General features: G+C 35.5%; 1 protein-coding gene across 5 annotated transcripts in view; it reads right to left on the bottom strand.

The window, feature by feature from the left end:
• The window catches only part of SIDT1 (SID1 transmembrane family member 1), a 214118-nt gene that overhangs the window by 69177 nt on the left and 126856 nt on the right, over nt 1–18085 (bottom strand). For all 5 annotated transcript variants that reach the window (XM_074214532.1, XM_074214531.1, XM_074214533.1 and 2 more), the window contains 4 exons: nt 17117–17204; nt 13702–13773; nt 13092–13185; nt 5520–5563 (listed from right to left, as the gene is read on the bottom strand). In XM_074214532.1, coding sequence (XP_074070633.1) covers nt 5520–5563; nt 13092–13185; nt 13702–13773; nt 17117–17204 — 298 coding nt within the window. The remainder of the gene's footprint in view (nt 1–5519; nt 5564–13091; nt 13186–13701; nt 13774–17116; nt 17205–18085) is intronic.

The raw sequence follows: 18085 nt of genomic DNA, 5'->3' as shown, positions 1-18085 counted from the left end.
AGAAGATAGCCTCCTTAGGAGCAAGACTTCAGTAAAGGAAAACTTAAATTGATACTAAGTAAAGCAAGGAAGAGAGAGGGTAGGAGGCTGGTAGTTTAATAAGATTTAATCATGTCTTTTTTTCTTCATAATCATTGTATGACAATAAGACAGGAACCCTAATGACTCTAAAGAACTAAAATTAAGGACAATACAAAGGATAATGACAGAGTATAGAGTCAGCACAATAATGCTATGGCATCACCATTGTGGGATTATGGGGGGCGGGGAGTGGGATAAAGGATCCTCATGCAAAGACATATGTAAGTGAAAAAAAATGGGTTGGTCACTTGATGAGAGCAAGGGCTAACTGATAGGCAGCCTTGTGCTCTCTTAACATCCTTATGATGTTGAGAGCGTAAGGAAGACCTAAGTAAACTGGGTAGATTCCCTGTGGGGACCAAATGGGAAGATTTGAATAAGAGTCATCCAGAATAGGTATGTATGGATGGGTAACAATTGAAGGAAATATCTACACTGATGAAAAGTCAAAGATCCATTGAAATATTTCAAAATAATGATGAACATAATTATGGATGGATCAATTTCATAGGATAACTCAAAGTAGGAACCTCAGAAACTCATCAACATAATGGGAAGTAGAAGTTTTTATTGTGTTTTTAAGTTCTTTTTCCTTTTGATTCTTCTTCCTCCCATCTTTCCTTGAGAATAAGAGTTATTCTAATTTCCTTTTTGAATCTCTAGCTCTAAGTAAAGTGCTTTGCCCATAGAAATTATGTAATAAAATCTTCATTCATTCATTCATTCAGACACAAGGGACTTGGACTCCTGAAAAATTTAGCATATTAAGTGTTATCTTCATGAACAAACTTGTGTATCACAAATGTCATTCTGAGATCCTGTCAATTTTTCTTAGTTCCTTTGTCATCTTCTCAGTAAAATCATCTCATTATAGTAAAGATAAGTACAGGAGAATAAAATACCCAAGACAAACAAGAATGGTACAACAGTCTCTGAAGGATCAATCAAGGAACTGCTGGGCTGAGTCAATGCTACAGCAATGCTTTTATTACCATCACAAGGGGCATCCATCTAAAAGAAATTATGCCACAGACAGTGCTTCAATCAAAGACAGGAATTCATGAGAGTGCAGGTAAGAAGAAATTCTTTTCATCATCTCTGTCAGTCCCAGTCCTTCTGGAGTTCCCTGTGCTGCCACTACCTGGTCTCCAAGGGTGTACTGAGTACTCTGTGCAACTCGACTGAGGTATAAGAAAATGTATTTTTCATTTAAATCAGCCAACAGTGGGTTAGGGCTTTTCAGTCTTATTAAGTAACCAACAGTGGTTGTGGGGTGGAAACAAGAAGATTGAAAAGCACAGAAACAAATGAGTTTACAGAATACAGATTGCTTATCATAACTAGGTAAGTTTAGCCACTACTGGTTTATTTAAATATCATAGTTTAGGGGACACACACACATACACACACACACACACACACACACACACACACACACACACACACAGCCCCCATTTCCTTTATTTCTTATTCTTCTCTAGAGTTAAATGGTAGAAGTTGGACCACTTAAAAGGGACCTCAAAGATGACCTCAAAGATGCTATAGTTTGACTTGAACTTGAAAATGAATCCCCTCTAATCAGATTTACTAAATTCATTTGAAATTCAGGCCAAGGACTTTCAGTGCCTTCTATGCTTCTTAATTTTTTTCCCTTCTGAAATCTAGTCCCCAAGTTTGTCTTGTTAGTCTCAGTTGTTATTCAGTCATTTCAGTCACATGCAAAATTTTGTGACTCTACTTGGGGTTTTCTTGGCAAAGATAATGAAATGGTCTGACATTTCCTTCTCCAGTTCATTTTACAGATGAAAAAACTGAGGCAAAAAGGGTTAAGTGACCTCCCCAGGTTCATACAACTAGTATTTGAGGCTAAATTTGAACTGAGATCTTAACTCCAAGTCCAGTGCCCTATTTATTGTGCCATAAAGTTGCCAGTCTCAGGTTACATTACAATTCTGATCTAGACCTAGTTGAATTATGAGATCCTACCCTGGTCCTTGATGCCACCATACCCCCTTATTCCTCATACCAATTTTTATTCCAAGATATCAGGTCATCTTACAAACATTTCTTTCATCCTTCCATAAAACTCTCTCTGTAAACTGGAGAGCCCCATAATCCATTTTATCAGTTCAGTTTAAGTCACATTTACTATATTTTAATAAGGGAGATCTTCGATTATTATTCCAAGACGGTATTTCAGTCAAGTCTCATTAGTGGCTATCTGGCTTAACTGGGCAGGGGGACTAGGAGTAAGCTATTTTCCTTGGAGAAAGCTTTCATTGCATCAATGGTCAATTCAATGCACCAATTCTAATGGTCAGAAACCAGATTCCTTGCCTATTTCTAATTTTTTTAATGAATAATTTTTAGTGAAGATTTTAATCATCTTTGAACACAAAAGGAAAAAACTGATATACAGTGGGATTTTCCTTTGGCTTATCACAAAGGTATGGTCCTTTCTCCTTTTGATCTAGATTTTCCTTTTCCTATTTGTACATAATTTTAAAATAAGACTAATTTATACAACATATTCTTCTGCTTGTGAGATTCCAATTTTGCCAAAAAGAAACAGCAATTACTTTTATATAATGTAGTATGAGTTTGTAGTGAGGCTTTGAGACCAGCATTATAAGTAAACATATTTTAGAATTTGTTTAAACATTTTATGCATTTAATGGATAAAATTAAATAAACTACATCAGTTCTAAAAATTTGGGCTATTTCCCTCCTTCCTAAAATTTCTGAGATATTACAATGTCTTCCATTGGCTGTTAAGGGGTTAATGGGACTGGAATATATATAATAAATATGTAATATATAACATAAGAAGATGAAGTAGGAATGTTGGACTGAGAAACATTAGAAAAACACACAATGGGGGTAGCTAGGTGTGTTAAAGGAGAAACTAGTCTACTTAATATTAATGAAAAGTATATCTTTGAGTCAAAATATTAGAAAAAGGCTATCAGTCTTATTTTAAATTTTTGTAGATGTATGTATTCATATTTAAATATATGAAACTTAAACAAAAAACAAAATAAATCCTACAGAGATTTACAAGCTTGAGGTAGTAATTTTAAGAACTTTAAAGAGAAGCTGCTAACAGGTGTTGCTATAAATTTTGATTTTTAAAATTTAAATTTAAACTCTTATTGCCAGACTTTCATCTAAGATTAATATGCTTAGAAACTAAATTTGGGAAATGGCATATTTATAACTAGTAGCTAACACACAGGTTCTGATAAATTTAAGGACATAAATAAGTTCTATGAGATTTAAAAACTCAAATCTTAGAGGGTTTAAGAGAAATCATAGCAGAGATTCTATATTCTTTGTTCTTCCTTTCCCTGACTAGACTTAAGTCAAGGAAAAAAAGATTCATCATTTAGTTTATGTTCATACCCTGCCTGGCTCACAGTTCATACAGAGAACCTTGGATTTAGAAACTTCATGTGAGATTTGAGATAGACAAGTTTGGGAAGTTTCCTTAGTATCTCCTGGGTTCGAAGTCCACAACTTTGTTGGGGAGTGAGGGCTATCAGAGGCAGGTGAACTGGTCTTGGCTATGGGATCTGATAATGCATCTCTATTTTAATTCTTGCTATGCATTTTTCCATACAGTATTTAATTCTGAAACCATAAGATTTTTGTTTTTTGGAACAATATTCTGGCTTCATAATGTACTGCTTTTCTCTGATGGTGTCCTTCATCTGCCCCAATGCATGCCACCCCCTTGTAAATCTTAAAATTTTGCAGTACAGGCTGAGAACTTTAATTTAGATTAAGGAAGAGAATCTCAGGGAAGAAGGGATCAATAGGTAAAACATAACTGAATGGGAATAACTTGTACAACATCACTATGGTTATGAGATCTCCACTGAAGAGGAATTCACTTATTGGGAGTTTCCTAAATGAATTAAGATCTAGTTAGATTCCAAATCCCATCAAGCACTGAGGCAACTAGGAGGTGCAGTGGATAAAGCAACAGGCCTGGAATCAGAAGTACCTGAGTTCAAATTTGACCTCAGACACTTAATAATTACCCAGGTATGTGACCTCCTAAGTCACCTAACTTCACTGCCTTGCAAAAAAAAGGAAAAGAAATCCTATCAAGCAATATTTTATTAATTTTCATTTAAAACGCATTTGACAAACACATTTCTTCTATTGGTTCAAATCTGACTTGTGTTGATTAAAAAAAAATACCCAAACACTACTTAGTGAATACCGGGTTCAGCAAAGAATTTCCCTGCCCTTAAGAAGCTCATATTTTAAAGGATATAAAATACACTGTTAAGGGAAAAGGATCTAAAACTGAGGGAAGAACCAAAGAAATTAATAGAATCAATAATGTAATCAATCAATAAAACACATGAAAAATAAGGAGGCAAAATTCTGGGAGGGGGGGAAGTAAGCAGAGGGAAACACTGGATGGTGTCAAAAGGAAGACTGTTTAACTACCACCCACCAGTCCTTGATGCCACCTTCTAGATCATCAGTTTGGAGGAATGAGTTTAGACTTCAGAGGTTTTATGTTTACTTCCAAAAGACCCAAGTAAGACCACTATACCTTTATTTGTCAAATTCAAGGAATTAGATCATATTTTTTTCCTAGTTGTTTATTTTGATTGTCTTTGTGTTTTTTTCATGTGTTGGTTGAAAGAGGGGGAGTAAAATAAATGTTTTCACCTCAGTATTAATGTCATTTTCTAGGATAGGGTTCTTGATCTAAGTCAAATCCTTTATATATTTAGTTTACATTTATTATTTTTAGCTCAAGGAAATATCAAGATAGAAGTAAAATGGCTTTTGCTCAGACTGAACTCTGTATAATTAAACACTGGCCATTCAGTGTGGCTCTTGCTAAGGGCTAATATACTATACTCTGATCCTCTGGTGATGGTATTATTCCTGGGCACTCATGATTTCTAAGTTTCTTCTAAAAATATAATACTCAGTGATCTAGAACTGGAAAGACCCAAGAGGCCATCTAGTCCAATTCCCTCACCTTAAAAAAAGGAAATTAAGGTCCAGGGTGGTAATTGACTTGCCAAGGATCATACAAGTAGCAACATCAGAACCTAAATCATCTAATTGCAGAGCAAGTGTGTTTTCCATTATACCCACCAGCCTTTTGAATTATTGAGCCTATTGACCTATTGAGACATTGTATCCAGTGTCACAATAATTGGCAGATTATTGAGAATATAAATAAAATCAAGGTAGGTTTCATAATTTCCATTAACTTTGTTTGCCTCAGAAAGTATCCTATCATGTCATACCTTCTGGGGTATTGCTTCAAAGAAGGTTTGGAACTTATCAAAGCTTGAGAGGTAAGAAAACACAAGCTTTTTAATCATTTTCCCCTTTTCTCTGAGCAATATTTACTATCATTCTAAGTTCATCAGAAGCTTCTTTTAATCAAAGTTTCTTCTTACCATCACTTGAAGAATATCTCCCATCCATGGATTTCCCCTGAAATCTGTAAAAAGATATATACAAACATTTTTAAGAACAGAGAAAACCACAGATTTCCACCATTATCAAGAATTCCTGATCAGCAGTGTCAAGGCAGTGAGTGGGTACCAACCAATACCCCAACTACTTAAATCAGTCTCTCTCTCTCTCTCTCTCTCTCTCTCTCTCTCTTTCTCCTTTTGGTTTTTGCAAGGTAGTGGGGTTAAATGACTTGCCCTAGGTCGCACAGCTAGGTAATTATTAAGTATCTGAGATCACATTTGAACTCAGAATCTCCTGACTCCAGGGTTGGCGCTCTGTCCAACTGTGCCACCTAGCTGCCCCATCTATTTAATTCTGAGGGTTCTGGGAAAATTCAAATTCATGATGAGTTTTTTGATAATAATAATAACAATAACAATATTAGTAACTGACACATATTTATTTAAAATTTGCAAAGTACCTTACATTATATTATTTGAATCACATATTAACCTTATGAGGTATGTACTATAGCCAGTGGGAAGCTAAGTGGCACAGTGTATAGAGTGCCAGGCCCAAAGTCAGGAACACTCATCTTCATGAGTTCAAATCTGGCCTCAGACACTTAAGGGTGTGACTATGGGCAAGTCCCTTAACCTTGTTTATCTCATCTGTAAAATGAGCTAGAGAAGGGAATGGCAAACCATTCCAGTATCTTTGCCAAGAAAACCCCAAATGAGGTCACAAAGAATTGGACACAACTGAACAACAACTATGGTCATTATTATCCTCATTTTATAAGTGAGAAAACTGAGGCTCCCAGAAGTTAAGGGATTTGTCTCAAGAGTCACACTAGTAATGTAGAAGGGAGATTCAAATTTGTGACCCTGACTAAGAATTTCTCACTGGTTTTGTACAATTGTATACAATAATCCTTACTAATTTCCAAAAGATCCTGTTTAGCCTGCTCTGTTTATGCTACCAGGCTTCAAAATGTTGTGATAAGCTTCCAGAGTAATAATGACACTTAATATTTATCCCATCTTCTTTCATCTTCAAGGTATTAAAAAGAAGTTAATTAATTCACTTTATGTCATTAATTAATTCCATGAGACTTATAAATATCCATGTCTGATTTGCTTCTTGGCACTAATGTGTTTATTCAGTTACAACACATTAACAGATGGAAATCTTTTCTGGAAGGAGTTTTGATTTGTTTTTTCTGTCAGTGATCTCTGTGATAACCAGCATATCTGCCTGTGCTAATGAGCATCCTGTAAAACTTAAATCACTATGCAAATGTGAGCTGTTCATTGTCACAATGCTTGGGTGACCAACTGAGCAAAAAGAAAAAAATAAATTAAAAAAAGAAAATGACCCATAGCCAGGGTCACATATCTTAATATGCTTTTGGATAAGGCATTTATGGATTTCATTATATTAGGATAATTTGGATTTAGAACAAGAAGGAATCAGGAATCTTGGATGATTTCTAGGAAGATGCCCCTATTTTACAGATAAGGGAAAACAGAAACTGAAGCATAGAGGGTGGAAGCCCAAGATTATACAGGTAGTAAATAGCAAAGCTGATATTTGAATCAGATCTTTTCATTCCAATCTGATGCTCTTTCCCGTAAAAACTGGAACTGATAGACCTTTTTCTAGAAGGACAATTGACAAACTATTGACCCAATATACAGAACTTATAATCACTATCAAATTGATTGATGCTGTTCGGTATAGAGTAGGTGTTATAAATGTCTTGAGGGTAGAAAGCTATGAGAGAGAGAGAAATATATATGTGGATATATATGTATATTATATATATATGTAAATGCATACATATATGTTATGTCTTTATATGTTTCTATCTATCCAGAAAAGGAATCTATATAAGGATATTATAAACTAATCCCTCCACTCCAACACACACATTATATATATATATATATATATATATATATATATATATATATATATATATATGTATTGCCAATGTATATTTTACTCTAACATTATAATCTCTGCTATAAGAATCATAGATTGTAAATAAAGACCTCCTGAGCAAATGCTGTTAGACCTAGAGGAAAAATTTGGTGTTAGAAAACTTTACACTATTTCTATTTGGTGCAGCGAAGCAAGAATTTTCCTCCTGTTACCATTTTTCCTCATTCTATTTTCCTATTTAGATTGCCAATAGGCCTTATGTCTCCAGATTTCTATTTTCAGTTTGTCTATATTTGGCAAGAATCTCTGCTTGTGCATTTAACTGCAGTAAAAATCTGGCAAATTGAAGTTTCAGTACAGGGCTCTACAACACAATTAAAAAAAATTATGCTCCTTACTAGGTTCAAAATGAGTCAGTGAATTTTTACATAGTAGTCATGTTAGTTTTTGTCTTCCTGTAAAAATGTTACCAAAGAAACAGAAATCATAGTCATTAAAAATGAAAATCTTCAGACTAGAGCTTTCTTAGAACTATTCTGGAATTTCTCTTGAGAATTGGACAAAACCCATCCAAGATGAAACTATGAAGCAGGAAGGTTTATCCTAGGTAACTTCTCTACTTCTTTCTCCCTACATATTCACTGTCCTCACACTGTGTCCTACACAGAGTTTGCTCAGAGTCCCTAAGGTAGCAACCCAATCTAGACTTTCCTTTTTCATCTCCTTAAGTCACTCTTCCCTTAGGATTCTGCTAATTTGATTAATTCATATAGCTGATATAATATTGACATAATGGGTTACCTCTTCCAGGTGACCATTATCAGAATGACAATGATAATAACAACAATTTTACTTATATACAATAGAGCTTTCCTTTGCATTGTCTCATTTGGTCTTCAAGACAACGATAATTTCTCCCATTTTTTCAGATAAGGAAACTGGGGATCTAAAAATTTAATCGATTTGTCCAGTTTTGGAGTAGGAAGTTGGGTCTACTGATTTCTTTTTTTTTTTGGCAAGGAAGTGGGGTTAAGTGACTTGCCCAAGGTCATACAGTTAGGTAATTATTAAGTGTCTGAGGTTGGATTTGAACTCAGGTACTCCTGACTCCAGGGCTGGTGCTCTATTCACTGTGCCACCTAGCCACTCCTGTTTTGATTTTTTTGAAATTTCATTTCTCCAGGGATTTCTTTTGAAGACATTCAGACATTCCCCAAAGATTCCCTACCAGATCAATGAATTAGGATATTGTGAGGCAAGATAGCCTTAAGGCACTTCTTAAACCTTATCTCATAGGCAGACACTAACTTTGGGTCCAAAGGGAGCTAGCCAGTCCAGTCCATCAGTCATAGAACTGTTTACATTTGTTTCTTTTTGCATGTTCAGGAGGGAAAGTATCATTTGCTTATCATGAAATTCTTTGCTGTTCTTTTGCAATTGTTTCTGAGTGGGTATATACAAAGTACAAAGACTGGAACCTTCTCTTTGAAAAAATCAACTTCAGATTTTGGAATGGTTTACAAGAAATTCTAACTTCTTTTCTAGAACCTCTAATCAGAGAAAATGAACAAAGACTTTAAAAAAATGTTTTTTTTTTTCCTCCCTTCTTTCCTCCTCAGTGTTTATGGAGCCTTCCTTAGAAAGAATTTGTGTTGCTATTGTTTTTCATGATCTTTTCAAGTTTCCATTTTAATTTTTTCTACTCTATTTCTACTTTAAGCTCTATGCTCTATTTTTTAAAAAATGATTTTTAGATGGATCTGTGATCCCATTAATGGGAGTTCTTTCTCCATTCACAAGTCATTTAAGACTTCTGATCCAGAGTGACATGTCTTCCTGTAATTTTTCTCCCAGAAAACCACCCATCACCCTTTGGGTCTTTCTCTTTGACTTCTTCACATTGTGTGAATACCAAAGGACACAGCCTGTCTATCAGTTATAATTCCCTCTTGTTTTCTGACTTTCATTTTTTTCCAGTCTTTATTTTTCTTGTATAGTTCTTCATTTGTAATGTGTTATAACTTGCTCATACCTACAATGTCTTTCTCATTGTCCTTTGGGTGACCTGGAACTCTAATTCTTCAGAAATTGTGATATTCCATGATTTGCAACTATATAGAATTACTGTGGAAAGAAATGCTAACCTTCCAATAGAAGCTTGAGATTATTAATAGAAATGTATAATTTCCCAGAAGCAAACCAGTTTGATAGCCTTGGTCTGTTAAATTTTAATCTAGATTTCCTTCCATTCTCAGTGGTTGTCCAAAATATGCATATTGAAGAACCAGTTGCACTGTTAATTGAACAACATAGGACAATAACTGTCTATTAACTGAATAACACAAGACAATAGACATTCTTTAATAGACCAATATCAAATTCTAAGAAGCATTTTTAAAGCACTTACTATATACAAGATCAAAATTGATATTCTTGAAAAAGTAATGGTATATATATATATATATATATACATATATATATATAAAGATTTAGTTCTAAATTAAATAAATATCAAAAATAGAAAATGGGAAATGGACAATACTGGTTCAATTTTATTTAGAAGTTAGACTACTGAAAATTAATTGCTGCAACAAGGAGAACAAAGAGCCCAGAAATCACCCTAATCAAGCAAACATTTGACTTACTTGCCAGAGAAAGATGGCTGACAAAGGCAAAAAGGAGTAGGAATAAAAACGCCATCTATAAAAATCTTATGAAGAAGGATGATGAATGATAATGAGCAGGATCTTCTCAAAAAGCAGAAAGAGGCAGTAGAGGCCAGTTTAAAGAAAACCTGGCAATATGTATAATTAAGTAAAACAGAAAGAAGGCCACAAATGGAAAAAAAAAATGGAAAACATTTGCAAAAATCATGTCTTCTCCATCAAGAATTATCATACATGGGTCCTCATATCACAGTTCTTGTGGAGCTTACAGAGAATACATAATTACTAAGATGAATAAACATAAGAAAGTATGTAGACTATATATATATATATATATATATTGAATTTGAAAGAGACAGAAAGACAGAAAAAATAAAAAAAAAAGAGAAAAAAGCAGGAGGGATAAAATTACCAAGTATTTGGTTATTGTCCTTTGTTCTTGAAGAGACCCAAAATGACATCACTGTTAAGCATCAACAATATGTCTTGCCTTTGGCTGATCAGAACAATATGAGGTCAGTATGCTCTACCATAGGTTGGGCACAAGTAGGCCATGTGAAAATTTGGTGTGGATTCTCTAAACCTGCATATCTTGTGTTTCTTTTGAGGTACTTCAAATGTACTTTGTTCATAGAACACAGCACCTTTTCTGATGATGCCTGTGTCTCTTATATTTCAAAATCAATTCCAAAATTCTCAAGAGAGACTTTGAAAGTATCCTTATGTCACATTTTTTGACCTACCATGGGAGCACTGAGTGAGTTCTCCATAAAATAATATTTTTTGCAAGTGTACATTTGACATTTGAACAACATGACCAGCCCATGGGAATTGCAATTGCACTCTATCTGTAGTGGAGTTTGGATGTTTGGTAGATTAGCTCAAGAAAATACCTTGGTGTCAAAGTGGGGTATAAAAAAGGCTTAGAAAAACATTTCAGACCTTATTGATTCCAAAAAAAGTGACCAAGAAAACTTCATATATCAACCTATTATTTGTCTGCAGTCTGTGGTTGTAGCTAGTTGTTTCCTGCCCATTGAAATGTAATTAATTTTATTTTATCTGGTACTTGCTTTATCTAACATCACTTAGCTTTCTTCTTGAAGAAAGACCTTCATGATAAACAAGCATGAAGCTTCTGTAAAATCTACACATCTTTTACTGCTCTTATTTCTTACTTCTGAGCCACATTTTTCCAATTTTTGGTGTTGTTGCCCATCTTGCTAGGATTATTTTTTCTTTTTCTTCCTTCCTTTCTTTTGGAAACTGGCAAATATTAAAGTATGTGGTTTAATCTGAGGTCTGACTGTGGGCTTTAATGATATTATAGTGAATAGGGCACTAGACTAGGAATCAGGAAGACTTGGGTACAAATTCTACCTTGGAAAACTAGCTATGTGACCCTAAGCAAGTCACTTATCCAATCAGTGCTGAACACATATGTAAAATGATGGGGTTAGATTCAGTGACCTCTAGGGTTACTTTTAAATTCATAATCCTATAGTCTTTGAATTCTACTCCCTCATTCTCTTAAATAGTTGTTGATGAATAAGCTGTAGGTATCTTCATGATAATCTATTTACTATATATATATGTATACACACATACACGCATATGTCTGTGTGTGTATATGTGTGTGTGTCTGTGTGAGCACTTCAATCTAAATTGATGTTTTCTCTTGCCTTTGGATACATGATAAAATCGGCTCCGCCAATTCCTTTATTTACTTCTCAAGGGAGAACCTGTAAATAATCTTTCTGTTTCTCAGTAATTTCCTTTTGGTTTCACAAGAAGGTCAAGACTGACAGGATTAATTTTCCTCTGTAACGTATTCCTTCATTGATCTTTTTATATCTAGAGTATCAATAATTGACAACCTAAAAACTGGGTTTTTTTTAGTACTCTTTGCTTCTTTTGCCAAAGTCACTATACAAATGAAAGGAGAACTGAGAATCACTCTTTATTTTTCTTTGCTTTGTCAAGTCCTGAAATAGATCAAAGCTAGGAGATGAGGAATATATCATCTTTAATTGAGAACCAGTTTGGAGGATGCCCAGTGGAGTTCTCAATGAAAGAGATCCATGAAAAAGTTTTTACACTTTTAGGAGAGGGGAAGAAGACAGAATGAGGTAGCAAAGCTTGGTCATGAGATCCCAGTAGCCCTTGGCAATCAGGACAAAAAAAAAACCCCACTTCAGTCTGGCTGTTTGTTTTGTCTTTCATGTCATGGATTCCTGTGGAAGTGGGCAAGGTCAGTATAGATGCTAAGGTCCAGCTTGAATGGAATGGGGGTTCTCACAAGGTAAACTCCATGGCTGGTGGCAGGGGAGAGGGGGAACCTAGGGAGTAGTTCAGTTCAACCCAACAAGAGTTAATATCCTAACAATTGAAATGTAAAAGACATTACTGAAATTCTTACATTACAAGGAACACTGAAAGGAGTGGCAGTCCATAGTACATTTTGATGTTTAACAATTTGTCATCTTAACAATTATATTAACAATGATGCTGGCTTTATAGGTTGCCAAGGCCAAAAAAATTTAGTACCAAGCAGCTATTCTACTGGTGTTGAAACCTTCCTGTATTTATCTGGGCTGATCTTTGGTGAGTAGAGGCAGTTGAAACTTTGCCACCATAGAAGAACCTGTTGGTGTTTGTGCTCTGCCAGTACAATTTTGGAGAACCCAGGGTCTCCTCCATGCCATGATGACATATGAGAGTAGAACTTCTTTGAATTGTTTATGCTGGGAAGAATTTCAGAATTTCTATATTCTATTTGACTTATGGTAACAATTCCAGGATTTTGAAAAAGAAAAGGTCCCTGGTGAATGACTTTCCTTCCCTTCAGAGAGAATTATTTCCAGATCATTCCCAGATTGTTTTTGAAGTTTCACAAACTACATTAGAAGTTGCAGCAAAGAAAGGGTTCAAGGTGTGACTTGAAGTTTTTTTACTTACCTGACATAGTGTACAAAAGCAACAAGCAGAGACCCCAAGTAGAAGGAGAAGAATATAAGGAAGCTGAGTAATATGGCCTTCACATAAACAGATTCTGAAGGAAAAACAAATGTAGTCAAATTTGGGGAAGGATAAGGGAATGGGAAATACTTTATAATCAGTTTTAATACTTGAATGACTATTATCCATTATGCCTGGGATTGGGGTACCTACTGCTTCCTAACTTCCATTATTTCCATTCAAAAGCCAACAGTGATTTCTGTTAGGAGATAACAAAGTTTCTTGAGTTCAGACATAGACATTTTCCTACTCCTCCTATAGGAAACTGGGTCTAGAATCACAATAAGCAACTCCACAATTCTTGCTCCTTTTCTTTAGAAAAAAATAGTATGATGCAGTTCAGTACTCTGTTTCATAAATCTCATATTGAACTAAAATGAACTGTAAAGCCTAAACCAAAAAACCCCCCATTCTTTTTTATCTCTGATTTCCTTATATATTTGGCATCCCAGTCATCCCAGAAGAGAAAAAGAAAAGGTGGAACAGAAATTGCTACCGTGTCTCCCCCTTAGGAAGAAATTCTGTATCATTCTCCAGTGGCAGAACTGACCTTTAATGGAAGGAACAATAGTCACTTTAAGATTCTTTGTTCGCTGAAGATTCCAGGTATGGTTTTCCTTCTCTGGAAAGAATTATAAACAAATGCATCAGAAACTCTGACTTCTATTAATAACTGTTCAAAGGATAGACTCTATTGGCTTGATTTCTCAATCTATCCATCAACAAGAACTTAAGTTTCTGTTCTGTGCCAATCACTGTCCTGGGGACTGGAGATATGGATTAAATTTAGGGCAAAACAAAGGTCTTACATTTTAATGGCAGAGATGACAGGGATGTGTATAATGCATATACAGAATAACCAGAAATAAATACAAAGTTATTAAATAAGAGGCAGTTGAGAGAGGGCACTATAAATTGACGGGACAAAGAATGGCTTCAAGTAAAAATGGTGGTGCTAGAGCTTTGTCTCAAAGGAAGAGAAAAATTCTTGGAGGCCTGGGGAGGAAGGTGTGCCTTCTTGGAATGAGGGCACTTCGTACTTTCAATGGCAGAGACAAAAGAAAGAATATCATATGTGAAGTACAGAAAGGCCACTTGAGCTAGATTATATGATACAGCAGGGGAATAATGTCCAATAAGACTGGAAAGACAGATTAAGGTAGAGTTATGAAGTTCAAAAGGTAAAAAGGAATTTATATCTGATTCTAAAAACAATAGGGAAATACCAGAATTGACTGGATAGAGGAATGATACAGTCCAATCTAAGAAAAATTACTTTGGGAGGTATGTGGAAGATGGATTTAAATGGGGAGAGACTGGAGGCAATGGACACAATAAATTGTTGCAATAATTCAGGCAAGAGGTAATGAAGGCCTGAACTAAGGTGATAGCCCTGTTTGAAGAAGGGGATGACTATGAGATTTTGGGATATAGCAATAGAAAGATCTAACAAGAAGTTGACTTGATGTGAGAGAGACAGACACATTATTTTTAAGAGCCTGGTGCCTTGCCAAGAATCTAATGAAAACTCCATTTAATCTCCCTTTATACTTCACAGTAGTGCCCCCCCAAACCCCAAAAACTTGATAATTTTTTCCTCATGGAATTTGAGATTTTCATCTTAGACCTTTCTCTTAAAACCATCTTTTTTTTTGCTCAGTTACGGAAATTTAGAAATGCTGACTTCTAATTGTATTTTGATGTATACCTTAATTTCTCCTTCTAGTAAAGCAGTCCTGTTATAGTCTAGAACACTATTGTTTGTTTTTTTTTCCTTTTTTTAAAAAAAAGTATTAATTATTGCAGGGGTTTTTTTTTGTGGGGCAATGGGGTTAAGTGACTTGCCCAAGGTCACACAGCTAAGTAATTGTTAAGTGTCTGAGGACAAATTTGAATTCAGATCCTCCCGACTCCAGGGCCAGTGCTCTATCCACTGTACCACCTAGCTACCCCCATTGTGTGTTTTTCTAATATTTCTCAGACCAACATTCCTACTTCATCTTCCTATGTTATATAATGATATAGTCCACTCCTTTTCCAGGACCATCAGTCCCCCACCTTCCCATTTCGAGAATCTTTTTGTTTAAGGTAGAAAATTCCAGATTACTAAATGATTGCTGTCTCCCTGTTCGTGACCTCAGGGGTGAGAAACCAATCAGATCTCACTAAGCAGAAGCCCTCCTCTCCTTATAAAATTCCTGGAGTAGCCCTGATCCAAGCACTTCTTGAACTGACCTAGGAATCTTTTTGAAAGTTTGATGTAGGGCAGCTAGATGGCGCAGTGGATAAAGCACTGGTCCTGGAGTAGGGAGTACCTGGGTTCAAATCCGATCTTAGACACTTAATAATTACCTAGCTGTGTGGCCTTGGGCAAGCCACTTAACCCCATTTGCCTTGCAAAAAAAAAAACCTAAAAAAAAAGTTTGATGTTAAGTCTTGGGAGCAGCCCTATGAAAGACCATCATGAACTTTCTCTCATATTGCTGTAACCTTAAGATCATCATGCTCAAAACTCCCAGGCAATATCCTTGGTTGTATCCCTGTGTCCTGACCTTTCCTAGTCAGCTTAAACGTTTCAATTATGGCCTCAATGTGAAGAGAGTTGGTGGACTCCTCCAGTAAACTTTGCTTGTCTCCTTGAATTCCCCCTGAATGTCTTCTATGTAGCCATGTGGGATTCCATATTAGCCATATAGCCATATTAGATAATAAGAACAACTAGCATTTACCTAGCACTTTAAGATTTTTCTATGTATTTTACATATTATCTCTTTTAACTCTCACTAACATATTATTTCATTTGACTCTCATTTTACAGATAAAGAAACAGAGGCTAAAAAAGATCAAGTGATTTGACTAGATCCTGCATCTGAGATGGGATTGGAATCTTAGATTCTCTGGACTAACAAATGCATGCTGCTATCCATTGTCCTACCCTATTGCCTCAGGGTAGATTACTTTCACCAATGACTGTCCCTTCTGATTCATCTATACATCTCTTAAAGTCACATTATTGTGTCTGTGGGGGGTACTCCCAAAAAGACTACTGGAAAAAATGTTGTTTTTGCAGGTGGGACAGTGAGTTTAAATTTAGTCTCAGTCATTTAGTACTTTTATGGCCTTGTGAAGGTAGTTGGACTAAATGACTACCACAATCCTTTCTATCCAAATCAATGATTCTATCTTTTGGGAACATTGTAGAAGGATCAATAAGCCACATAAGTTTAATGCAGTTCATTGGCAAAGTAGAATTTAGAAAGCAACCTTTGGTTTGTAATTTTTCCAGTCAATAAAAATCTCTACCTTTGTAAGGTCTTGAAAATGTATATTGGATAGCACGAACAGAATCTTAATTTAAATACCATAACACAATCATGATAAATACCCTTCAGCATCCTGTTATTACATACCCATTCATCAGTTACCAAGAGCTATCTGTAGTCAATCACCAACCTAATAGTTTCTCAAGGCAATTATTGGGATCTATACTAGGATCAATCTTTCATACACCTGTCATCATCCAAGATGAGTTACCCTACTGGGAAAGACATTGTTAATTCCTTACTCTCTGGGAAGTCAAATCTTTAACAACAAGAATTTAGAACTGAATATTCCTTCTCTACCCAAGGCTGAAATGTACAATAATAAAGTTCTGTTTCTACCACAAATCAAAGGAAAAAATCCTGATTTCTTGATTGACTATAGAAGAGCTCTAGCCATCCAAGTACAAGGATTTAAAAAGGTGTGTTACACTGAAAACTCTTCTGTAAAAAGAATATCTTTATAACCTATCATTTCTTCTTTGCCTTGCATAGCCTTGTCTTGCCAGGAAACAGTCATAGTCTCTTCTTATTTTTCCCTTGTGGGAAGAGATCATTTAGAAAGAGCTAGAGATAGTCATCAAAGGCCAGTTTGCTACTCCCATGGGTCCTCTCATAGGCCACGTGTCTGTCACCATGCCTTACCCTGGATGAAGAATGATCCTCCACAAGCATAATCTTCAGGCTTTATCACGAACACCACAAAGAACTGCTCTCCTGGAAAATCCTTCTTCTGTACAAAACATAACAACCTTATGGTAGATGAGAAGAAAGCGAGAGGAAAGGGCAAGTGGGGGGAGGTGCAGGAAAGAAAGAAAGAAAGAGGAAAATAAAACCCACCCCACCCTAAAACTCTTCAGAATTAATTATATTTGTATACCTGTACTAAATGTTGATATAGTTATTATTTCATGACTTCTGGCTTGTTCCTAGATGCCATAATAGGAATTCTACAAACTTATGTGTCAAGAGGCAAAAGTGTAATGTTTTAGAAAGGTCTTAATGACTATTACCTAACACTTGTGAAATGTTTTTTATTATTTTAAAAAGCTAAAAATCTTAAGAATACATAGATGATTGATAAAAATGAGATTTTAAAAATGTTTTATTCACGAGTTTTGTTTTTATATTACAAATATTTCCAGATTATCCATGGTTGTCATTGTTGTTTAGTCATGTCTAACTCTTGGCAGAGATACTGGAGTGGTTTAACATTTCCTTCTCCAGTTCATTTTACAGATGAGAAAACTGAGACAAACCAAGATAAATAATTTACTCAGGTCTGAGGTGTCTGAGCAGATGTCTGAGATCACATTTGAACTCCAAGCCCAGCTATCTACCATGCCACTAGCTGCCCCATAAATTATCCTCTACCCTCTGCCATTGTGGTCAAGTCAAAGCAATGCTGAACTGAGTCAGATACTGTGGATTTGAGACCTGGCTCTGCTACTGTGTGACATTCCTTCTCTGGGCCTCAGGTTCCTCATCTATAAAATAAAAGCTTAGGTAAACTGCTTTTTAAAGTCCATTCTAACTCTGAAATTCTTTATTATATTAAGTTGGGAGTCTAACATTTAGTCCACTGACTCAAAATACCACCACATGGATAATACA

Source organism: Macrotis lagotis, chromosome 1 (genome assembly GCF_037893015.1).
Source record: "Macrotis lagotis isolate mMagLag1 chromosome 1, bilby.v1.9.chrom.fasta, whole genome shotgun sequence".
Lineage (NCBI taxonomy): Eukaryota > Metazoa > Chordata > Mammalia > Peramelemorphia > Peramelidae > Macrotis > Macrotis lagotis.
The sequence above is the reverse complement of the archived record's forward strand: the minus strand, read 5'-3'. Positions and strand labels throughout refer to the sequence as shown.